Below are 23954 nucleotides of genomic sequence, written 5' to 3'. Positions count from 1 at the left end.
CTCTGCCTGAAACAGGGTCCCCACAGACCTCTTGCTCTCTTATCTCCTTCTGGTTCATCTTGCCTGACCATTCTATTTAAAATTACCGTACCCTATCTCCCTTCCTTGCTATATTCTTCTTGAAGGTACTTAACACAATCAAACATTCTTTTGTTCATTTATTTAGTTGTTTGTCTGTCGCAGCTTGAATGGCAATAAGGGCAAGGGTCCCCTGTATTCCCAGTTCCTAGGTGCTCAGTAAAGATTTATTGAGCGAAGGAAAGTGTGTGCAGAAGATGGGAGGATGGAAATGCAAGCTGGAGCTCAAAGTAGCATTTATAGGGTTTTCTCCCTTTCCCCTTTTTCCCTTCCCTCTGTAGTGATTCCCCTCACCCCACCCCTTCCTGGAAGCCTGCCTCCTTCTGATTTCCTTAAACTGAAACCATGGGAAGTGGAGTCACTCCTGGACCCCAGAGCAAGGGTGATTTTCTGGAAATTCACAGCAAGATCTTTTACCATATCGGTGGCAGTAGGTTTTATTGCAACCCTATCCTCAGGGGTATTTGTACATCAAATAATTTTTTTATTATTTTTAATTTATTTGTACAAGCACTGGGTACAGTCAGAAGCGCGGGAGGGTGAGAGAATTCACCAGAGCCAGAGCGGGGAGCAGAGCAGGCAGAAGGACCGAAGTACACTGCTGAGGGGAGTAGCGGGCGGCAGGAGAGGTCTGCGCCCCTTGCGGGACCCTCCTCCGGTGGCCGGGGAGCAGCCGGGGATCGAACCTGCGCTGCAGAGGCTGCGGGCAGCTTTGCAACCCAGCGCTCAACCGCTGCGCCACCAGGGGAGGCCCTCAAATAATAATTTTGGAGAGGACTGAAACCCGAATGATAGCAGTTGATGGTCTGTGAAAGTGATGAAGTTATGATGGGGTGATACATTGTGAGCAAATCCTAGAGTAAAACCTATCTACAAAGAGCAAGGCTGTCAGCTAAAATTAAATGCAAGTGCAGTTTGTCTCCCGAAGTACAACGCGACGCCTGACATCCATTCTGCAGCCCTACACTTCAGGGAGCTGTGGAGAAAGAAAGAGAGTTCAGGACCCCACATCCAGCCCCGCTCCGCCTCCCTCCACCCAACTCTCGGGCCTGATCCCGCCCCCAAGCAACTCTCTTGCTCTGGCTCCGCCCCGACATTTACCCCGCCCACTCGTCAATACACGCGTACCCTTCGCCCCGCCCCCCCACGCCAACTCTCGGGGCTCTCCCTCCCGGCCCCGCCCCTCCCGGCCCCGCCCCTTCCGGTCTCCTCACGTCCGGTCCCGCCCCAGCCACGCCCCCTCTGTCGTCCTCTGCTTTCGCGCGCTAAACTTCCCGGCTCGCGGGGCGGCGGGGCAGGCGGTGGCGGCTTCCCAGCGCCCCGGAGGGGCCCGGCGCTGCAAGCTGCTCCCTTTCCCTCTGCTTGGGGGCTGAACCCCGAAACCAGAGCTGGGGCGGCGCGGTATGGCGGCCCCAGAGGCGGCGCCCGCCGGGGCCGAGGATGCTGAGCCGGCGTTTTGGGCTCAGCTGGAGGCCCCCGTCCGCCTCCTGCTGCGGGCGCTGCAGGCGGGGCCCGAGGGGGCGCGGCGCGGCCTGGGGGTGCTGCGGGCGCTGGGCAGCCGCAGCGGGGAGCCCTTCACTTGGGACCGCGTCCTCGAGGCGCTGTGCCGGGAGGAGCCGGTCGTTGAGGGCCCGGACAGCCGCCTGAAGCTGTAAGTCGTCCGGCCCTCCTGCTTGGCGGCCGCTGGCGCTGCGTTTTCGCCCTCACAACCGCGCGAGGCGGTGCTTTTATTTATTTTTTATTATTTTTTTAAAGATTTATTTATGCATATAGGAACTGGGATACAGGCCAGAGGTGTGGGGGGCGAGAGGATTCACCACAGAGTGGGGAACCGAACAGGCAGGTTGACTGAAATACACTGCTGAGGGGAGCAGCGGGCGAGTCAGGAGAAGTTTGCCGTGCCACGTGGGTATCTCCCCGGCCGGGCATCGAATTCCTGATGCAGTGCATGGGGACAGCTTCATAGGTTGTGTCTTAACCTTTTGCGCCACCAGGGAGGCCCAGATTGACCATCTTTTTAGTGATTAGTTTTCTCTCTGTTTATTTTCCACAAAGAAATAAGTTCTGTAAAGTGCCTGTATGTGATGACTGAAAGGTTCGGCGCGGTAAAGAAAAGGAGAGCCAGGCTACATTTCTCAAAGGGAGGGAAAGTTTATTGCGCCCCAGGCGGACCTCACAGACCCAAGGCGGGGTTCAGTGGAGTTGCGCATGTTGTTAGGGGGAAGCAGGGTTTTATAGGGCGAGGAGAGGTCAGGTGGGTAGTTGGGCTCCTACGGCGGGATAAGTTTGTAGGGCAGGTAGAGGTTCTTTGTCTGAGATGAGACTCTTAGGGGGTGGGGGGAGGCTCATTGTCTGAGTCATCCAGGCAGGTATCCGCATTCCTGCCCCCCAGGTGGGCTTCCTGGTTGGCTCCTGCATTCTGGCTTCCTTCATGGACCTTTCAATGACAAACAGCCTTGCAAAGTCGTGTAGACAGAAGCATGATGGGTGTAGCCATGGCTTGCCACACCAACAAATCCCAGGTCACACAGCATCTGGATTCATGTCTTCATGACATGCAGTCGGCTACATTGCTCTCTCCTCAGCAGTCCTTGTTGTTGACTGGATACTTATTTTTTTTTTTTTTTTTTTTTTTTATAGAGGCATGCTTTATTTATTTGTTTGCTGGTTTGTTTGTTTATACATGCACTGGGTACAGTCAGAAGCGCGGGAGGGTGAGAGAATTCACCAGAGCCAGAGCGGGGAGCAGAGCAGGCAGAAGGACCGAAGTACACTGCTGAGGGGAGCAGCGGGCGGCAGGAGAGGTCTGCGCGCCATGTGGGACCCTCCTCTGGTGGCCGGGGAGCAGCCGGGGATCGAACCGGCGCCGCAGAGGCCGCGCGCAGTTTCGCAACCCAGTGCTCAACCGCTGCGCCACCGGGGAGGCCCATGACTGGATACTTATTCTGAGACAATCCATCTAATAAACATGCCCCAAATGCCTGCTGTAGGCTGCTGCTGTTTTGGGGGCTGGGTCACAGGAAGGAGATGCTGTCCCTACCTCTCAGGAACACATGTTCTTGAACATCAGAACTGGGCAAATGAGTAACTCTGAGTTCCAGGAAATTACCAAAGGAGCACAGGTCTGCAGGCCATGGGTTGCACAGCATCTTGGGAGTATTATTTTTACATTTTTTTTTCTTCCTCCCTGGTGGCACAAGGGGTTAAGTCTCAGCACTATGAAGCTATCAGCAGCCATGGCAGCACAGTTTGATCCCCAGCACAGTTCGATCCCAGGCAGGGAGCTGACCCACATGGCTCAGAAGACCTCTCCTGTCTTAACCGCTGCTTCCCTCTGCAGTGTATTTCAGTCTGCCTGTTCTGTTCCCCACTCTGTCTCTGGTGAATCCTCTCATCCCCCACACCTCTGGCCTGCACCCCAGATCTTGTATGCATAAATAAAATAAAATAAATCTTAAAAAAAAAAACCAAGCATGGCGAAGAAGAGCAGGTACTAGCATAGTTTAGATAATGAACATGTTGAATGACTCATACTGTTCCCCTTCTTCATACTGATAGGCACCATCACCATCTCCCAACCCCCTTGCCTGGTGCCATCTAGCCCCCATCTTTACTCAGTCTGCCATATGCGTCCTTCAAGGCATCTAAAATTCACTCTTCCTCTCAGGAAACCACTGCTGCTGCGACTGCCCCAGTTATGCCAGAGGAACCTGATGACCCTGTTGATAGCTGTTCAGCCATCATTGCCTGAAAGCAAGCTCCTCCCAGTGCTGCGGATTGCTCAGCAGGACGCAAGCCCTGACCCTGATGTCTGGCTCAGAGCCCTGGGGGAATTGCTGCGAAGAGATCTGGGACTTGGGTTCTCCACTGAAGAAGTGTCCCCATTGTCTAAAAGGTGCCAGAGTCAGCTCCAAGGCCTATGTAGGCAGTTGGGCCAAGGCGGCAGGAGATTGAAGTTGCCCCAGACCCCAAACCCCAAAGAGGAAGAAGAGAGGGACTCCCAGCAGCCTGGGAAGCGCAGAAAGGAGCCAGAAGATGACCCTGGCAGTTCCCAAGGGGAAAGGACTCCCAAACGATTCCGTTGTTTGGAAATAGAAGAAGAATGTCATGAGACAGCTGAGCAGGAATCATTGGAATCCCTGGCAGATGGAGAAAGTACATCACCTGTTAAGAAGCCACATGTTGTGGGGGTGGAGCCCAGAGAGGCTGGTCAGAGTCTGGAGGATGCTAAGGGCACAGCTGCGAGTTTGGAGTTGCCCAAAGCTATCCAGGTATTAGGGTGAGGAGACTGGATTTAGTTGGAGTGATCCTTCAGGGGTGGGGATTTATCAGGTTAAAAGCTCTTTGGGACACTTTCTCAATTGGGGTGACTAGTCCTTGGAGCAAGGGAAGGTGGGCAGGGTTGAGGGAAGGCAGTCACGGTCCCCATTATCCTCTCCTGGAGATGGGAAACCCTTGGCGTAATGATCTCACTTGGGGCTAAAGTGTTCCCGGCAAGAGGAGACCCTCTGGAGCCACTCCTGCCACCCCATGCTGGTATCCAGCCCAAGGCCTGGGTCTGTCCCCATTAGGGTGGATGCAAACAAGACAAGAATGCAGAGCTGATTGACACAGGACTTGTCTAATTTGAATTTTCAAGTTCAGGATACAGGCTTCGTGTTCTTGGCTCTCTTGAATCATCTCTGCCCAAAAGCTCCCACTGAGCTGGGGCCTTCTCAGGAGAGGGAGTCAGGACTGCACTTGTGGCCACACGATGGGGGTCAGGACTGGGTGGTGACTGGGCTCTCCTTTGCAGGACTTGGTTCCCAGGCTGCAGCAGCGGCTAAAGACCTACAGAGAGGTGACTGGCCCCACCCTGCTCACAATACCCCAGCTGTGCCCAGGGAAGCCTCGATGCAGTGAGGTTCCAGCCGGGTAGGACTGGGGGGCAGGGTTGGAGTGAAGGTCTGAGGACAGTCACTGCAGGGACTTTTCTTGGTCCAAGAACAGATAAGTAACTCCAGACATGTTTCTCTCCTCTGCCGCGTCTTCCAGGGTCCTCAGTCACCCCCTGTGCCCATGTAAGGGGGTGGGTGTGGGAGGGACTCCGTGACTTAGTGTGACGCACAGCAGCACTAATGTGGGATTTATCTTCCCAGGGGTTGGAGAGGCTGGAAGGTGCCCCCCCAGTTGAGCTGCAGCTTCTCCATGAATGTAGTCCCAGCCAGGTGAGCCCAGAAAGACGGCCCAGCCCTGAGCATACATCCCCTCTCCCCAGCCTTTTTCCATTTCCCGGACTCAAGTGCAAATTTAGGGAGGGAATTTTGTCAGGTTTTCGGACTCAGGTGCTGTGATCACGCTCAGTGGTTTCCTTCAGCCCTGGTTCCTCTAGGGCAACTTTCCAGACTTTCCTTGCCCTGCCTCTTCCGCCCAAGTGCTTGAGGCTGAAGACAGCCTAGCAGGGACAGTCTGAGTGTCCCCATGTCTTTCCTCCTGCTTGGCAGATGGACCTGCTGTGTGCCCAGCTGCAGCTCCCGCAGCTCTCGGACACAGGTCTCCTGCAGCTCAGCACCTGGCTGCTGGCCCTCTCACCAGATCTCAGCCTTGGCAACGCTACTGTGCTGACCAGGAGCCTCTTTCTTGGGCGGGTAAGTGCCAAGGAAATGTGGGAGGGGCTGAGCCCTCAGCAGGGTGATGGCTGGGAGAAGGGGTTCCTAGCCATGCAAGTGACTTTCCTTTGGGGCCTCCTGAGGCAAGGGGATGGCATGGACCCCCAGGCTGCCCACCCTCATGCCATCTAACTCCTTCCTCTTGGGCCCCAGACCCCTTAGAAGCTGCTGAAAGGGCTTTTGGATTTGGGAGCTGGGATGAGGTGCTTTTTGAGTCTTTCCAAAGGCTGGGTCCTTGTAAGTCCTGAATAAAATATATTGTTTTCCTCTGTAATCTGTATTACCGTTTGAACTATGGATCTGACATTTATGAAGGGAAGAATAAATGCTTAATGTTTTCCTCCCCATTGACTATAGATTCTTACCCTGACTTCCTCAGCCTCCCGCCTGCTCACGACTGCCCTGACCTCCTTCTGTGCCAAGTATACCTACTCTTTCTGTAGAGCCCTCCTTGGTCCTGTGCTCCAGGCCCCAGGAATAGGTAATTCTGGAACCAGCCCCGGGCCTGGTAGCTCTGCCCTGTGTTCCTGGCACCCTTCAGCAGGGTGGCCCTGGCAGGAGTTGGGTATAAAATAAGTAAAGACACCAGTTGCTTCCCTGACGGTACCTCCTAGTCCCATCCTCTCCTGCCACCTACTCCCAGACTGTCCCCTGCTCTTTCCTACCCAGGTCCAGCTCAAACAGAGTTACTGTGTTGCCTTATGAAGGACAGGTCCCTGGAGCCAGACACTCAGCTTCTACTGCTAGGGTGAGTGTACAGGCTTCCATGCTGCCTATTCCTGCTCCTCCCTTGGCCAGTCCTGCTCCTGGCACTCTGGCGTTGGTGCTGGCAAGGCATTAGACCCTGGCCTGACAGATGGGTGACATCACAGCCAAAGCCCCCCAGCACTATTACCTGCACCTGGCTTATACCTTCTCAACTGGCCCTGTGCAAGTTGCTATCCCGTGCACATTCCCAAGCCATACTCCTGTTTTTCAGGGACCAAGAAAAGTCCCTGCAGTGACTGTTCTGCCCCCCGCTGCTGGGGTTGTTCTGAGTAATTCACAGTATAGCTGGGACATGGTGCAATGGTTAGGCACAAGGCTCTGGGGTCAGATGGACATGGTTTCAAATCTCAACCTTATCTTTTAATGAACTAAATTCCTGAGCCCAGGAGAATATGGAATATGAAAAATGGCGATGACACTGTAGGATTTTTCTGATGTTAAACATGCTAATGCAGGGCCTCCCTGGTGGCCTAGAGGTTAAGTAAGTCTCAGCGCTCTCACCACTATGGCCTGAGTTCGATCCCCGGCCAGGGAGCTGACCCTGTGGCGCAGCAGACCTCTCCTGTCTTGCCCGCTGCTCCCCTCAGCAGTGTATATCTGTTCTGCTCCCCACTCTGTATCTGGTGAATCCTCTCACCACCACCCCCACCCCCCCCTGTACCTCTGGCCTACACCCCCATGCTAATACATAAAGACCTATAGTCAGCAGTGCTATATTCAGTAATTGCTCAAATATTATTAAGTTGGTGTTAAATTTAAGTATTAAAATTGGGGAATCAAGATGCAGACATGGAGAAGCAATGAGCATCAAACACTTTCTCTGTGCCTTAGATTCTTGATCTCAGTCTTCTTGTAGTCCCGGGAGGTAGGTGGTGCTGCAGCCTGAGAGATGGAAAAACTGAAGCTCAGAGAGCTCAAGGGGCTCGGCCAGAGGTCACATAGCCAGCAAGTGGTAAAGCCTAGGAGCAAACCCGAGCCTATTTGCATGACATGCTGCTTTTCCAAACGAACTGAGGACGGCGCAGTAGGACCAGGCAGCTGGGCTGGACCTCGCCATGGCTTGAGGAGGCTCTCTTTTGAGAAGCCTTGCTGCTGTCTCACTCCATCTTTTTTTTTTTTTTTAAAGATTTATTTATTTTTTATTTATTTATACAAGCCCTGGGTAGTCAGAAGAGTGGGAGGGTGAGAGAATTCACCAGAGCCAGAGCGGGGAGCAGAGCAGGCAGAAGGACCGAAGTACACTGCTGAGGGGAGCAGCGGGCGGCAGGAGAGGTCTGCGCGCCATGTGGGACCCTCTGGTGGCCGGGGAGCAGCTGGGGATCGAACTGGTGCTGCAGAGGCTGCGGGCAGCTTCGCAACCCAGTGCTCAACCACTGCGCCACCGGGGAGGCCCACGTCTCACTCCATCTTCATCCTCTCTCCTGGGTTGCCTTCACCTTTTGTACTCAGGATTCACTCTCAACTCCTGGTCATTTTTCAGGGGACCTTTGTACATCTCACTGCCAAGTCTTTCATTGTCAGCTCCTTGGGGCTTCCCAGCACTGAGAATGGGCACCTTGGCAGTGGCTACTGGGTGGCTGACCACATCACGGGTGCTCTGACTGCTTCCTCTTTGCCTGGGATTCATGGCTGTCCTCAGGCCCTTGCCCTGCTTTGGGAAGAGGAGCAGTAGACATCCAGCCTTGGGTGTGAGGCTGGGCTTCTTTCACTGTGACCTGTGCTTTGCAGGCAGATCTTGGAGCTGCCCTGGAAGGAAGAGACTTTTTCAGTGTTGCAGGCACTCTTGGAGCGGCAGGTGAGTGAGCTACCACACCAAGAGTGGATGCGGAAGCGCCCCGTGTGTGACAGGCATGGGCTCGTGGCTTCTGATCCTTTCAGTGATGGAGGGGGAGGTAGGACAGCCACCGTCCAGCAGGGTACCCTGTGTTAATGGGAGAGTCTTAGGGCTTGAAAGGCTGGTCACAGAGAACTGACTGCATGGTAAACCCCACTTCTACCTCTTACAAGTTGGGTGGACTTGGGAAGGGACTTTTTTTTTTTTAAAGATTTATTTATTTGTGCATGCAAGAGTTGGGGTATAGGCCAGAGGTGTGGAGGATGAGAGGATTCACCAGAGGCAGAGTGGGGAACAGAACAGGCAGACTGACTGAAATACACTGCTGAGGGGAGCAGCAGGCGAGGCAGGAGAGGTCTGCTGCGCCATGTGGGTCACCTCCCTGGCCAGAGATCAAACTCGCACTGGAGTAGCTGCAGATTGCTCCATAGTGCTGACGCTCAATCCCTTGCGCCATCAGGGAGGCCCAGGGAGGGACTTTTCATGTGTGTGTGAATTTAACTTTATTTTTAAGTAAGTGGTAGGTTCATATGTTCACAATTTTGTTTTTTTTTTGTTTTTTTTTTTAATAGAGGCATGCTTTATTTATTTGTTTGTTTGTTTGTTTATACATGCACTGGGTATAGTCAGAAGTGCAGGAGGGTGAGAGAATTCACCAGAGCCAGAGCGGGGAGCAGAGCAGGCAGAAGGACCGAAGTACACTGCTGAGGGGAGCAGCGGGCGGCAGGAGAGGTCTGCGCGCCATGTGGGACCCTCCTCTGGTGGCCGGGGAGCAGCCGGGGATCGAACTGGCGCCGCAGAGGCTGCGGGCAGCTTTGCAACCCAGCGCTCAACCGCTGCGCCACCAGGGAGGCCCTGTTCACAATTTTGAATGTTGGAAAGGATACAGTGGGAAATATTCCCCTTTCCTCTCCCTGAGTCATCCAGATTATCCTCCCTAGGGCTAACCAATTTTACTAATTTCATGGGAACCCTCCCAGAGATGTTTCATAGATAAAAAGAAACACGTTTAAATGCACTTTCCCACTGCTTTTCTCAGAGAGAGTAACATACCCCACTCAGTGCTTTATAATTTGCTTTTTTTTTTTTTTCACTTATTTTGGCAGTTTTTCCATGTTAGTACCTAAAATTCTACCTCATTTGTTTATAACTTGGATAGCTGGCCTGATTTCTTTATGCTTCAGTTTCCTCATCTACCAAAGGATTGTACTTCTCACATAAGACTAGGTTGAGGTTGGAATGATGTAGTTGGTATCAAGTGTGTAGAACAGTGCCTGATACATAGAAAGTACTTTATTAAAGTCTTGTGAAGAGCTGTTGTTACTATGCTGGGGGTACGCCTTGTAGCTTCTCTTTTATACATTCAGCTCTTTTCTATCTTCAACCACCAAGCCAGGATAGGGCTCCTTGGCTTCCCATTGGTTCTATTTTGAAGCCTTTGCAACAGTAGCTACCATTTTCTGAGCTCTCTGTGCCAGGCTTTTGATGCATTATCTCATGTAATCCTTTCCACAGTCTTCGGAGTTAGATATTTAATGAGTCCCCTATTACAGATGTGGAAACCGAGGCTTTGCTTGATTGAATGACTTGCCCCATTAGGAAACCATGGTGTTGGGAATTGAATCCAGGACTAACTGAATGAAGAGTCCAGGTCTTTTTCTTTTTCTTTTTTTTTTTAAAGATTTATTTATTTTCACATATAAGAGCTGCGGTATAGGCCAGAGGTGGGTGGTGGTGAGAGGATTCACCAAAGACAGTGGGGAGCAGAACAGGCAGATCTACTGAAATACACTGCTGAGGGGCCTCCCTGGTGGCGCAGTGGTTGAGTGCTGGGTTGCGAAGCTGCCCGCGGCCTCTTCAGTGCCTGTTTTATCCCCGGCTGCTCCCCGGCCACCAGAGGAGGGTCCCACATGGCGCGCAGACCTCTCCTGCTGCCTGCTGCTCCCCTCAGCAGTGTACTTCAGTCCTTCTGCCTGCTCTGCTCCCCGCTCTGGCTCTGGTGAATTCTCTCACCCTCCCGCGCTTCTGACTGTACCCAGTGCATGTATAAACAAACAAACAAACAAACAAATAAATAAAACATGCCTCTATTAAAAAAAATTATTAAAAAAAAAAAAAAAGAAATACACTGCTGAGGGGAGCAGCAGGTGAGACAGGAGAGGTCTGCTGCGCCATGTGGGTAGCTCCCTGGCCAGGGATTGAACTCATGCTGTAGTTCTGCAAATAGCTTCATAGTGCTGATGCTTAACCCCTTACGCCACCTGGGATGCCCCGCCAGGGCCTTGCTTGTGCTACTGCTCCATCTCCCCATGTGCAGGTGGAGATGACCCCTGAGAAGTTCGATGTCTTGATGGAGAAGCTCTGTAAAGAAGGGCCAGCAGCCTGTACATCCATGGCCTACGCCAAGCTCATGCTGACAGTGATGAACAAGTATCAGGCCATTGTGAGTGTTGATAGGGCCACGAGACCGGTCCTGCTGCTCTGATCCTGCCACAGGGTGTCCAGATGTTTGCAGGGAGAAAAACACTGAGCATTAGCCAGGAAAATTACAGATTCAAGCCCTGGACTGGGGAATGGGACTTCTTTGGAGTTCTTCCAGCTAGTCAACACTACCATGGGCCAGATGCTGTGTGGGGCATTGGGGAATCAACAGTGACCGCACTGTAGTTCCTGCCGTTGAGTTGACCCCTCTTCCCTAGAGGGCAAGTGCGAGGGGGACAGATGATAAACATATCATATCTGGGAGGAGCCAGGTGAGAGGTGAGCACTGGAGTGTCTCTGAACTTCAGTTTACTCATCTGTAAAATGGGAGGGTTATGAGGATTATATGAAGTAATGCATATAAAGTGCTCCCACACAGGAAGTGCCCAATAATTGCCAACTGTTCTTAATGTGGCTAACTTAGTAAGTTGTACAGCTAGTGTTTGACCGCAGCTCCACCTGAATCCAAAGACCTTGCTTAATCATAGTGAAATAATAAGGTTCGATTGCTCAGGTAGTCATCTTCTTCCATTGTCCTTGTGGCCTGGTTTCCTTTCTGCTTCCTAAACACAGCTTGTGGGGCAAAGGGGAGTAGGAAGGGATCAACCTATGGAGTCCTGAAAAGACTTTTCCTTCTCAGATCACTGAGACTCAGAGGCTGGGCCTGACCACAGCTCTGGAACCCAACACCACTTTCCTCAGGAAATCCCTGTGGGCTGCCCTGCGACATCTGGCGCCCTGACCATCTACCGAGGGACCACACTCCTGGAGCTACCTTGCCAGAGTCCTGAAGGACACTTCTGCCCTCAGCACCTCACCCTGACCCCTTGACCCCTTGCCTGCAATGAGCCTTGTTATTCTAGGAACCAGCTGCCTCTCTGCTCCAGGCTGCAGAGAGGCGATCTAGGCCTCCCAGCCAGCAGGGAGGGTCCTGAACTAAATGGGCCAGATGAGCTGTATTTCCAAGTGCTGCTGACCCTGCGCTAACTCCTTGACATTGCTTCCTCAGGCTGAGGGGACAGAAACTGATAGGCAGAATGGTCAGAGCAGAACCAGAGGAGATGAATGATGCTCCAGGAGCCCTGTAATCTCAAGTGTGTATTAGGACCTTCTGTGTACTTATTTCTGGCTTGAATAATTTATCATTGGTATTTAATAAAAAGCAGAAAATTCAATAATGTCTTATTAGAAGCAGTACCTGCCTGCCTATTAACTGGGTGTATGTTGAAAGTGAACATTCACATAGATACACACATACAAACCTCACCCCCATCCTGCTCAGTGACAAGGGTCATCTTTTTCCTGGTGGTTGTGAAGTTCATTCATTCATTTTCTGTCGGGCCAGATAATATGTGATACCACCAGCTCCAGTCCCACCACGGACGGGGGCTGAAAGCTGGGGGTGATTTAGTGTGGAGTTTGGAAAGGCTTTTGGGCAGATGATATTTCAGGAGAAATCCGAAGGGCTGCTGGGTTTAAGTTATTTGTGCTGAGAAGAGGGTGGGGCCTGTTGGACCCAGGAAAGAGCAGAAGAAACCTTAAGAGTTTGCAATACCGTGGGCAAGTCTGTCTTCCATCCTTAAATTCCCACGGTGCCTAGCCAGGCCCTTCTAGTAAACGCTCACCTGAATCAACTGTCAGGTGAAAGTTCATTCCAGTACCTTGCCAGCTCTCCCCCACTTTAAAGCTTGAGAGGCTAGGAGCAGAGCCTTGAGTCTTGAGCTTTCCCTTCTCAACTTTCTCTCAGAAGCCATGAGTCCCCAGTTAGAACCACATGAGGAAGGAGAGGTCAGGAGTGAAGCCTGCTTTAGAGAGCTGAAGCGGGTGCCAGGGTCAGCTGGAAGTGGACAGCGGAGATTTGAGAGACAAAACACAGGAATTGCACGCTCTCAGCGGCGATCACGGTGTGGTGCCCAGGACGTGCGACTATTGAAGCTTGAACCCTGGACCCGGTCTGTTCCCTAAGAGCCTGGCAGTAGCGGGCGCGAATAGCGATCTCGGTGCAACGGGGCGCGCTGGCCTGCAGCATCTCGGGTCCTCGCCTAGCTACGGAGCTGCGGCGCAGCGCGGCGCCCCCCAGCGGCCACAGAGCGCGGCGCTCGGGAGGGAAGCCACCGGAAAAGGCATGTCTCGCGAGAACAAGGCCCGTATTTGAGCGCATGCGCGGTGGCTGGTAGCCTCTTTTCCGGCTACTGCTGCGGGAGGCACCATGAGGTAAGTAACGTGTAGAGTGCTATCCGCGTTCATCCTCCCCCACACACCCTCGTGGGGTGGGAGACCCTGCAGACGGAATGGGGGGGGGTCTTTGCCAGTGTTTCACGGGGGGCATTTCCTGCCCGGATGGTCGGCTTGCGGGTCCGCCATTGGAGGTCGCGCCCAGACCTGGCCGACAGTAGCGGCCCTCGGGGCTCGGATCTGGTTCTGGGACCCAGAGCGTCCGACGTGGCGCCCTGAATCGTGGAGTGTGGCCCCCGCGCCGCCCTCGCCTGGAAGCCTGAGGCTTCGCGGACACGCCGGAGGTCTTGAGCGTTCGTCTTGCTTGTCTCCCGCAGCAGCAAAGTCTCCCGCGACACGCTGTACGAGGCGGTGCGCGAAGTCCTGCACGGGAACCAGCGCAAGCGCCGCAAGTAAGCGCGGGCCGGCGGGCGGGCGGGCGCCGGGGCCGGAGCCGCGGGCGGGGCGTCACTTGCTTTCTCTCTCTCAGGTTTTTGGAGACGGTGGAGCTGCAGATCAGCTTGAAGAACTATGACCCTCAAAAGGACAAACGTTTCTCGGGCACCGTCAGGTTGGCACCGTTCCGATCCCACCCGGCCCTCAGTGCCCCCCGTGTGGGTCTCCGCCTTCGGGGCTCGCCTTGAGCCGGAGGCAGACGGGCACGGGCGCCACTGAAGCGCGCGGGTAGTTCGGACCCCTGCCTCGGGCAGGCGAGTCTGGACGGACCCCCACCCTGGGTCTTAAAACAAGAGGGGAGGCGTGGGGAGGCCTCGGCCGAGCCCGCCGGCCAGCCTGAGAAGCCAGGCTGGCTGTTGGTGACTGTGGACACGGGGTAAGGCTCAGCAGCGGCTGCGGTCCCAGACCACTCACCTGTCCTTGGACCCCGAGCTGGGCGTGACTGGTTCTGTTCCCCAAAACGCAGGCTTAAGTCCACCCCCCGCCCCAAGTTCTCTGTGTGTGTGCTGGGAGACCAGCAGCACTGTGACGAGGCGAAGGCTGTGGACATCCCCCACATGGACATCGAGGCGCTGAAGAAGCTGAACAAGAATAAGAAGCTGGTGAAGAAGCTGGGTGAGCAGGGCCGGGTTGGTGGTGTGTGGGGAATGGACCAGAGTTAGCTTGGAGCGGTGCCAAAGGGGTACCTCTGCCATTTGGGTTTTTTTAATGAAGGGGCTAGAATTATGAGCAGGATCTGCTGAGGTTAGGTAAACTGAAGTTTCCTGTGTTTGCTTGAAGATTGGATTTTGGTCAGGGGAAGAGGGCAGGCAGTGGCTCTCTAGAGAGGTCAAGTCTATTGACTTGTGAGGTGCTGATGTGTTCTGAATTGGACATTTTAGTCTTTGTCTCTATGGCCTAATGCCCCAAGACATTAGTCTCTAATGCCTTGGAGGTAGCCTGAATTTTCGGCTTGGATCCAATTGTAATTTTCCATTGCAACATGGGCTGTGGGCCAGCTGGGGCTTCTGGTACAATGTGATGTGACTATTGACTAGTAAAAAGTCCAGAGGATGGAGATAAACTAGGTTTGGGAGAGTGTTAGGAAAGACTGTCCTGCAGCTGTGGTGGAGTGTCCTGGTTGGAGGCCTATATTTGCAGTGGGTACAGATCTGTTTTGGAGGTCTGCCATCGAGGGCCAGTTTCTAAACATAATCTCTTTTTTACCAGCCAAGAAGTACGATGCATTTTTGGCTTCTGAGTCTCTGATCAAGCAGATCCCACGAATCCTGGGTCCAGGCCTGAATAAGGCTGGAAAGTTCCCTTCTTTGCTGACCCACAATGAGAACATGGTGGCTAAAGTTGATGAAGTAAAGTCCACCATCAAGTTCCAAATGAAGAAGGTACATCTGGTTTCCTGTGTGGTAGGGACATGTGGCTAAAGCCAGGGTGAAGGTGGCAGGGCCCTGAAGGTTATCCACATTTAGCTAAATAGGAGCCTTGGTTTGCATTTCTAAAGATACTTAGCACACATGGCCACTCAACTGTTTGGATTGGAGCTTTGCAGACAGCCCTGGTGAGACTCACCAGAGTCAGCCACTGTGCTTTAGGTGATGAGAGGGAGGTGGGCCATTTGGCGTGCAGATAGATGTGTGCCCACTCTTGTCTTTCTCTTCCATTTCTCTGCCAACCTGATAACCTTCCCCTTCACGCAGGTGCTTTGCTTGGCTGTGGCTGTTGGGCACGTGAAGATGACAGATGATGAGCTTGTGTACAACATCCACTTAGCTGTCAATTTCCTGGTCTCATTGCTCAAGAAGAATTGGCAAAACGTCCGGGCTTTATATATCAAGAGCACCATGGGCAAACCCCAGCGCCTGTACTAAGGCACCGTTTAATAAATTTTAATTGCTGCCATCATCAGAGTCTGTCTGGTTGAGGGATGTGGGTACTTTGTAGCCTGTGAAGTTCCTGGCTTCCCAGTGGTGGGTGGTGATTCTGTTCATACTGCAAACCAGTTTGCCATCCCATTCACACCTGTTGGACACTTGACAACAGAACCAAACAGGCTGCTAGGCAGCCCTGAGGGAGGTGTAGATGTTCCCTGGGCCTCTGGCAAAGTTGTTCCTGCAATTTGGTAGTAGAATGAGAGATTGGGCCTTCGTATTGGTGATCTTAACCTCAAGTCCCTTGGCATTGTGAGCCTGCATCCTGAAGCTGCTTTCCTGTATGTCAGGACTTGTATTTCTTTTTGTTGTAGCTACTATGGGGAATTAATGGGAGGTTGGCATCGAGGCTAGAGTCACGCTTCGGTATCATCTATTGCCTCAGTGTGCTAGAGTCCTCGAAGAGCAAATACTGACCTTATTCACTGGCTGTGACCTTTGTGGTCTAGTCAGTCACCAGGCTGGTGACACATGATTGGGATTGGGTTCCTAGATGCTTCTGGTGGGGAGTGGTCCACAACCCCAGCCTGTGCAATGGAGTGATTTACTAAGACATGGAGGAAAATGGAGCTTTTGCAACACTAATCTTTCAATGTTTTTCTAGGGGTGCTTAGTCTGGGGTGGAGTCAAACTGGAAACTTTGGAGCCCGTTGCCCCCCCGGCAGTTTCTGTGACCCAGAAATTGGGTCACAGCACCAACATTGCTGGAAAAGTGGCTTTTTTTAAAAGATTTATTTATTTATACATGCACTGGGTACAGTCAGAAGCGCAGGAGGGTGAGAGAATTCACCAGAGCCAGAGCGGGGAGCAGAGCAGGCAGAAGGACCAAAGCACACTGCTGAGGGGAGCAGCGGGCGGGCGGCAGGAGAGGTCTGCTCCATGTGGGACCCTCCAGTGGCCGGGTTGCCCCTGGGGATCGAACCGGCGCTGAAGAGGCTGTGGGCAGCTTTGCAACCCAGTGTTCAACCACTGCGCCCCCGGGGAGACCCTGGAAAAGTGGCTTTGGTCTAGGGAAGCCTGATTTTAAGATTTATTTATACAAGCACTGGGTATAATCAGAAGTGTGGGAGGGTGAGAGAACTCATCAGAGCCAGAGTGGGGAACAGAACAGGCAGATTGTTGAAATACACTGCTGAGGGTGAGACAGGAGAGGTCTGTGGTGCAACGGGGTGGTGGGGGGGAAGGTAAGGGGGGTTCCTTTGCCGGCAGCTTCGCAGCCCAGTGCTCAACCGCTGTGCCACCAGGGGAGGCCTAGGGAAGTCTGATTTTTTATTTTAAAATACATTTATGCATGGAAGAACAGGGGTACAGTCCAGAGGTAGGGAGGGTGACAGGATTCACCAGAGACAGTGGGGAACAGACTGAAATACACTGCTGAGGGGAGCAGTGGACAAGACAGGAGAGGTCTGCTCTGCCATTTGGGTAGCTCCCTGGATGGCTGTGGAGCAAATTCACAGTGCTGTGCTTAACCCCTTGTGCCACCAGGCAAGCCTAGTAATAAGCCATTGTTTAAAAAAAAAAAGATGCGTACAAGAGCTGGGGTACTGGCTAGGGGTGTGGAGGGGGTGAGTGGATTCACCAGAGACAAGAGTGGGGAGCCGAACAGGTGGACTAACAGACACACTGCTGAGGGGAGCCGCGGGTGAGACAGGAGAGGTCTGCTGTGCCATGTGGGTTGCTCCCTGGCCAGGGATTGAACTCCTACTACAGTGGCTGCGGATAGCTTCATAATGCTGAGACAATCCCTTGTGCCACCAGGGAAGCCTCTAATAACCCATTGTTATTGGGAGTTAGCATCTAGGTTTGTCAAACTACTGATAAGTAGAGGGGCCAAGACTGGCTATAAAACTAGAACACAGTTTGAAAGGGGAAATAGTTTATGTGTAGTAAAGATGATTGGAAGTTTAGATTACCAAAATGTCCATTTAAGATTTATTGATGCATATAAGAACTGAGGTACAGGCCAGAGGTGTGGGGCATGAGACAGCGTGGGGAATAGTGATGGTCTTAACCCCTTAGGCTACCGGAGAGGCCCTACCCTCTTTATTTTAAAAAAAGATATATGCATAAAAGACCTGGGGTGTAGGCCAGAGGTGGGGGTGGTGTGTGGGAGACAGAGTGGGGAGCAGAACAGGCAGACTGACTGAAATACACTGCTGAGGGGAGCAGCGGGTGAGACAAGAGAGGTCTGCTGTGCCATGTGGGTAGCTCCCTGTCGGGATAATGAACTCATGCCACAGTGGCTGGTGATAGCTTGATAGTGCTGAGGCTTGAACCCTTGTGCCACCAGAGAGGCCCCAAAGGCTTTAATTTTCTTTTTTTTTAAAGATTTATTTTATACAAGAACTGGGGTACAGGTCAGAAGCGTGGGAGGGTGAGAGAATTCACCAGAGCCAGAGTGGAGCAGAACAGGCAGATGGACCAAAGACACTGTTGAGGGGAGCAGTGGGCGAGGCAGGAGAGGTCTGCTGCGCCATGTGGGGTTCTCCCTGGCCGGCGGGGAATTGAACCGGTGCTGCAGAGGCTGTGGACAGCTTTGCAGTGCGGTGTTCAACCGCTGCACCACCAGGGAGGCCCTGGCTTTAATTTTCTTAGGGATTTTATGAAGTTCTAGGCTCTTTGTAATCAGAAAAAGCTTAAAAAATAAGGCAGAAAAAGTGATTAGATGACTTAGAGGAATAATAGAAAAAACTAAGGTGAATACACTTTTTGCCCTGCCTCTGACCAAGGCTGCTCACAAGACACTGAAAGTACAGCAAGCAAGAGAAGATAAGGTTGAGGGCCCTGAGGCTATCGAAGTCCCAGCACTTGCTAAGATGGGCCCTGATTGCTCCTCGGGTTGCCAATGGAACGCAGAGGAAAGGTCCAGGATGAAAACAAACCACCTCTGAGCCTAAGAGCAAACAGTCATTCTGTTTGTGCCAGTAGTGGTCAGGGGTGAAGTCGGTCACAATGGAGCCAAGGATTTCAGAGGAGGTTCCTGAGACCTCAAGTGGGTTTACAGTGATTTGTTGTGCAATCCGTGGGATTACCTGTGAGCTGAGCCCCCAGTGCCACCCCTCCCCACCCCTGCACTGCTTGAGTGGGAATCCCAGACCCGCACTGAGCTCTGGGAGCCAGTTGAATGGTCTGTTAACCTCACTAAACCTTGTTTTCTCATCTGAAAGTGCAGATGGTGCTAGTATTTGCAGCAGATGGTAGTGCCTACTTAAAAGGATTGTTTTTGCACAGTGCAAGGCACGCAGTACTCAAACAGCGGTTGTAAATGGTGATTACATACGGCTACCTGTCCTGCTGTAGGCACACCTCCCGACTGTTGCGGGGTCAGTGCCAGATCACTACAGTGGAGACTCAAAATCAAACAAGGGATTATGCTCAGTGAAATGTCAGAAGGAAAAAGAAAAATATCGGATGGTTTCACTTAGGGGAGGAATATAAGGGAATCAAATAAGGGATCTGGGGGGGAAAAAACAGTAAAAATAAAAGGAAAACTAGCAGGCAACTATAAATCAGACATTCTACAGGGAAGGGAAGAGCACAAGGGACTATGGTGATGGTTCACAGGCGATCTGGTGGTGGGAATTCTGAGTACTACACTTGAGAGGAGGAAGCAAACAGTGTCCAAAAAATGAACAATGAGGGCCTCCCTGGTGGCGCAAGGGGTTAAGCACTGCAGTATAAAGTTATCCGCAGCCTCTGCAGCACGAGTTCGATCCCCGGCCGGCCAGGGAGCAACCCACATGGCGCAGCAGACCTCTCCTGTCTCACCTGCTGCTCCCCTCAGCAGTGTACTTCGGTCAATCTGCCTGTTCTGTTCCCCACTCTGTCTCTGGTGAATCTTCTCACCCCCCTGTATCTCTGGCCCGTACCCCAGCTCTTGTATGCATAAATAAATAAATCTTAAAATCTTTTTAATAAATTAATATTTATACCATACTACATTAATATGGGATGGTGTTATAACAATGCACATAGTTTAAAAATACTTTTTCTGGGCCCCTTTGGTGGCCTAGGGATTAAGTCTCATGGTTATCACCTTGCTGGTCTGCGTTCAATCCCCGACCAGGGAGCGGACCCATATGGCAGCACAGCAGACCTCTCCTGCCTCTCCCACTGCTCCCCTCAGCAGTATATTTCAGGAGATCTGCCTGATCTGCTCCCCACTCTGTCTCTGGTGACCCCTCTCATCTCCTGCACCTGTGGCCTACACCCCAGTTCTACAAAATAAATAAAAATAATAATTAAAAATAATAAATACTGATCAACAAAAAACTATGAACCAGAGACACACTATGGGGAAGGGTCGGGGAAAGGAGGGTTTGGGGTCAAAATAAGGGGGTTGTAATTGTATGGGGAATATAAAAATAAAATAAAATAATAATAATAAATACTTTTTCACTAATGGTAACCCTCATCTGAGCTGTTGGAAAATGGCTCTGATAGATTTGCTGGTCTCAGGGTGGCCACAAGTCTTTGGTTTGTAGAATGTGCAGTATCGGTGGGTATACTTGTACCCAAATACCTGTCTGGCTCAACCTGGGAATTTTTTTTTTTTTAAAGATTTATTTATGCATACAAGAACTGGGGTGTAAGCCAGAGGTGCGGGGGTCGGGGGGGTGAGAGGACTCACCAGAGACAGAGTGGGGAGCAGAACAGGAAGACTGACTAAAATACACTGCTGAGGGGAGCAGCAGGCGAGGCAGGAGAGGTCTGCTCACCATGTGGGTTGCTCCCTGGCTGGCCAGGGATCGAACTCATGCTGCAGTGACTGGTGATAGCTTGATAGCGCTGTCTTTAACCCCTGCAACACCAGGGAGGCCCCTGGGAATGGATTTTTGTGAATCTTGGGGAATGACTGATTCCATTCAGATCAGTCCCTCTCAGTCGGCTGCAGGCAGTCCTACGGTCCTGTCATCGACTGCTGGTGAATGGAGAGAGCCTTGGCCTTCAAAATCAGTCACACCCGTGTGTTCGAAATGAGCAAGGAAAAATAGTTTCGGAAACACTAAGGCAAAGTGAATGAGTGTGTTTTAGAAATACTTGGGAACTTGGAGTCTTTCTGGGTTATTGAGTTGAATCAACCAAATTTAAGTCAAACCCACTCCATTTTATGAATCCATTAAGCTTTCTGTATCCAAACCAACAAACCAAATTTAAAGAAACGCTGCTTTCTACTGGGCTCTGGGGAGTCTGTTTAGAGCCATGGGGCCTGCCTTCCAAGAGGCCACAGCACCAGAATGAAGAGAAAAGAAAGGCGTAGCCAGCAGAAAGAAAAGGTAGAGAACATGTGTGTAGACTGACCAAGGCAATTATAAATGAGGGTTGAGCTATTTTAATCAATCCCGGCTTCTAGGATGAGTAGTTAAAGCTTAATGTGCACCTGCATTGGAGTTCAGGGTTCAGCTATCTGGGGACCCTAGTTCTCTGGCATTTGTGCTGCAGAGAAATAAACCCCCCATCATGTGAAACCCCAGGGCAGTGCCCAGACCATAACTTTGACAAAAGATTACTTTCCTCCCTCTTCCAGGGGAACGTGAGGACCGAGGAACAGAGACTGCAGAGACCACAGGCCACTCTTTGGTCTCAGTCTCCCAGCCCTTTACAGCTTCCCCAGACCCTGAGCAGGGCACAGTCACTTCCGGGAGAGTCCGGGCCTACCTTACTCTGGCTCTTTCCCTACAATACTTTGGAACCTTGACAATAGTCATCATCCACCTCTAGATCTGTTGCATTTGTGGGGCTTGTGAGGGAGAGGTGTGTGTGTGTGTGTGTGTGTGTGTGTGTGTGAGAGAGAGAGAGAGAGAGAGAGGGAGGGAGGGAGGGAGACCCCTTTCTCAGTTTTCTCCATGAGAAGCCTATTCTAAAAGAAATTACCTGGGGCCTCCCCGGTGGCGGTGGAGCAGCAATTGAGCACTGGGTTGCAAAGCTGTCCCAGCCTCTGCAGCGCTGGTTTGATGCCCGGCTGCTCCCCGGCCGTGGAGGAGGGTCCCACATGGCGCGCAGACCTCTCCTGCCGCCCGCTGCCCCCCTCAGCAGTGTACTTCTTCCGTCTGCCTGTTCTGCTCCCCGCTCTGGCTCTGAATTCTCTCACCCTCCCGCGCTTCTGACTGTACCCAGTGCTTGTATAAATAAATAAATAAATCTTTATAGATAAGTAAATTAAAATAAAATAAATTACCTGAAGACTGTTTAGTACAGGATAGTGAAGGCAGCACACCATTTGATGAGGCTTCAAACCCCATTACAGCTATTACATATTACAGCAGAGACCGGATTTATATCCAGCCCTAGGCCTGGCAGATAGTGCGTCTTTATAAACCAATTTCTGCCTCCAGAACTTCTCCCACTTGACTGAGGCTCCAGGCAGGATGCCTCTCTTCACCCTGCAAGTGACAATCTATGCTCCCTCTAAAGTGGTAGAAAGGGGCCTCCCTGGTGGCGCAGAGGTTGAGCGCTGGGTTGCAAAGCTGCCCGCGGCCTCTGCGGCGCCGGTTCGATCCCCGGCTGCTCCCCGGCCACCAGAGGAGGGTCCCGCATGGCGCGCAGACCTCTCCTGCCGCCCGCTGCTCCCCTCAGCAGTGTACTTCGGTCCTTCTGCCTGCTCTGCTCCCCGCTCTGGCTCTGGTGAATTCTCTCACCCTCCCGCGCTTCTGACTGTACCCAGTGCATGTATAAACAAAACAAACAAACAAATAAATAAAACATGCCTCTATTAAAAAAAATAAATAAATAAAGTGGTAGAAAGACAAAAAGCCACCTGGTTATTTAAGTAGTATAGTGAGCATATGGACTTGGAGTTACGTAGACCAGATTCAAATCTTGTGTCACCACTGACTGAACGAGACCATTTAACCTCAACCTCTTTTCCCATTTGTAAAATTGGAGGTTGGACCAGAATGATCTAGAATATTCTAGATTCTTGAGTACGGTTGCCAAACACAGCAAATGAAAACACACCCAGATATATTTAAATTTGAGATAAACAATGCATTTTTTGGTATAACATGGCACTTAAATCTTAAAATATAGTCATTGTTTATCTGGAATTGACTTAATTGGGCAGCCTGCATTTTAGTTAACTTCATGAATCTCCTCTCACTGAACTTTTTTTTTTTTTTTAAAGATTTATTTATTTATTTATTTATACAAGCACTGGGTACAGTCAGAAGCGCGGGAGGGTGCGAGAATTCACCAGAGCCAGAGCAGGGAACAGAACAGGCAGACTGATGAAGTACACTGCTGAGGGGAGCAGCGGGCGGCAGGAGAGGTCTGCGCGCCATGTGGGACCCTCCTCCGGTGGCCGGGGAGCAGCCGGGGATCGAACTGGCGCCGCAGAGGCTGCGGGCAGCTTCGCAACCCAGCGCTAAACAGCTGCGCCACCGGGGAGGCCCGAACATTTTTTTTTTTAAGATTTATTTATTTATGCATACAAGAGCTGGGGTACAGGCCAGAGGTGTGGGGGATGAGGATTCACCAGAGACGGAGTGGGGAACAGAACAGGCAGACTGACTGAAATACACTGCTGAGGGAGCAGCGAGTGAGACAGGAGAGGTCTGCTGTGCCATGTGGGTTGCTCTCTGGCTGGCCGGGGGATCGAACTTGCGCTGCAGTGGCTACGGACAGATTCATAGGTTGCGTCTTAACCCCTTGTGCCACCAGGGAGGCCCTCACTTAACATTCTAAACTCAGTTCTGTTGTCATAGTTCTTTAGGCCCAAATGTTCAGTCCATTACTGAACAAGTCCAGTTAATTCATCCACAACTGAGGGAAAAAAGGCTGAAGTAGCCTCCATGGGGACAATCTCCCTTGAGGACACTGCCTTCACTCTGTGGCCCCTGCCTTGTGAGTGCAGGGAATAAGGGTAGGGTGGGCTCAGCCAGGAAAGGACTTTTCCAGGCAGGTGGGAGCAGGTTGGAACCTCATTTCCCCTGGATAGACACCCCCATGGCAGAGCACTCAGTGTCCATGAGCCTCTCATCCATGTGAGTGTGGTGGGGATTTGGCAGCTGGGTGACCATGGGTAAGTCATTTCATTTAGAGAGACAATGCAGCATAAAGAGGCTAGGCCAGGACCTCCCTGATGGCGCAAGGAGTTAAGATCAGCACTTTGAAGCTATCTGCAGCACAAGTTCCATCCCTGGCTGGCCAGGGAGCTGCCCACATGGTGCAACAGACCTCTCCTGACTTGCTCCCCTCAGCAATGTATTTCCATAGATCTGCCTGTTCTGTTCCCCACTCTGTCTATGGTGAATCCTCTCACCCCCTGCACCTCTGACCTGTACCCCAGCTCTTGTATGCATAAATAAATAAATCTTGTTTAAAAAAAGAGGCTAGGCCAGTGCTGGGCATATTCAAGGCTCTACTCACAGCTAGAGGAGGTGGGATAAAGGTTGGGGTTGGCAAAATTTTCGCAGGTCCTTTGAATCATACCTATTTAGAGGGTGGGTAGGGTTTGGGGTCCCCTGGCAGAGATAGAGTGGGATTGGGTGAAACACCAGGACCTAGAATGAGTGTCTACCCGCAGCTGCTCCGACCCGGAGGTCTGACACA

General features: G+C 51.8%; 2 protein-coding genes across 2 annotated transcripts; both read left to right on the top strand.

Moving 5' to 3' along the window:
* Positions 1–1481: 1481 nt before the first annotated feature.
* On the top strand, positions 1482–11551 carry FANCE (FA complementation group E; the record flags this gene model as incomplete). The annotated part of the gene is made up of 10 exons (XM_084229112.1): positions 1482–1729; positions 3746–4349; positions 4874–4918; positions 5217–5285; positions 5562–5705; positions 6084–6207; positions 6396–6474; positions 8223–8289; positions 10646–10771; positions 11450–11551. 10 exons carry the CDS (start codon positions 1482–1484, stop codon positions 11549–11551), a joined length of 1608 nt encoding a protein of 535 aa, XP_084085238.1.
* A 2121-nt stretch (positions 11552–13672) lies between these two features.
* On the top strand, positions 13673–15514 carry RPL10A (ribosomal protein L10a). The gene is made up of 3 exons (XM_084228627.1): positions 13673–14094; positions 14689–14861; positions 15174–15514. The coding sequence occupies exons 1-3, from the start codon at positions 14037–14039 to the stop codon at positions 15342–15344; spliced, it is 402 nt and encodes a 133-aa protein (XP_084084753.1). The 5' UTR covers positions 13673–14036; the 3' UTR covers positions 15345–15514.
* Positions 15515–23954: the final 8440 nt, after the last annotated feature.

This window comes from Talpa europaea (genome assembly GCF_964194135.1).
Source record: "Talpa europaea genome assembly, chromosome: 2".
Taxonomy (NCBI): Eukaryota; Metazoa; Chordata; class Mammalia; order Eulipotyphla; family Talpidae; genus Talpa; species Talpa europaea.
Note: the sequence above shows the minus strand (reverse complement) of the source record. Positions and strands in the feature narration are given on the sequence as shown.

What these genes read in the sequence shown, in the direction of transcription:
- RPL10A (XM_084228627.1), top strand. Translation starts at nt 14,037, where the DNA reads ATGGACATCGAGGCGCTGAAGAAGCTGAACAAGAATAAGAAGCTGGTG. An exon ending in GAAGCTGGTGAAGAAGCTGG is followed by an intron (nt 14,095 to 14,688) that starts GTGAGCAGGGCC and finishes CTTTTTTACCAG; the next exon opens with CCAAGAAGTACGATGCATTT. An exon ending in TCAAGTTCCAAATGAAGAAG is followed by an intron (nt 14,862 to 15,173) that starts GTACATCTGGTT and finishes CCCTTCACGCAG; the next exon opens with GTGCTTTGCTTGGCTGTGGC.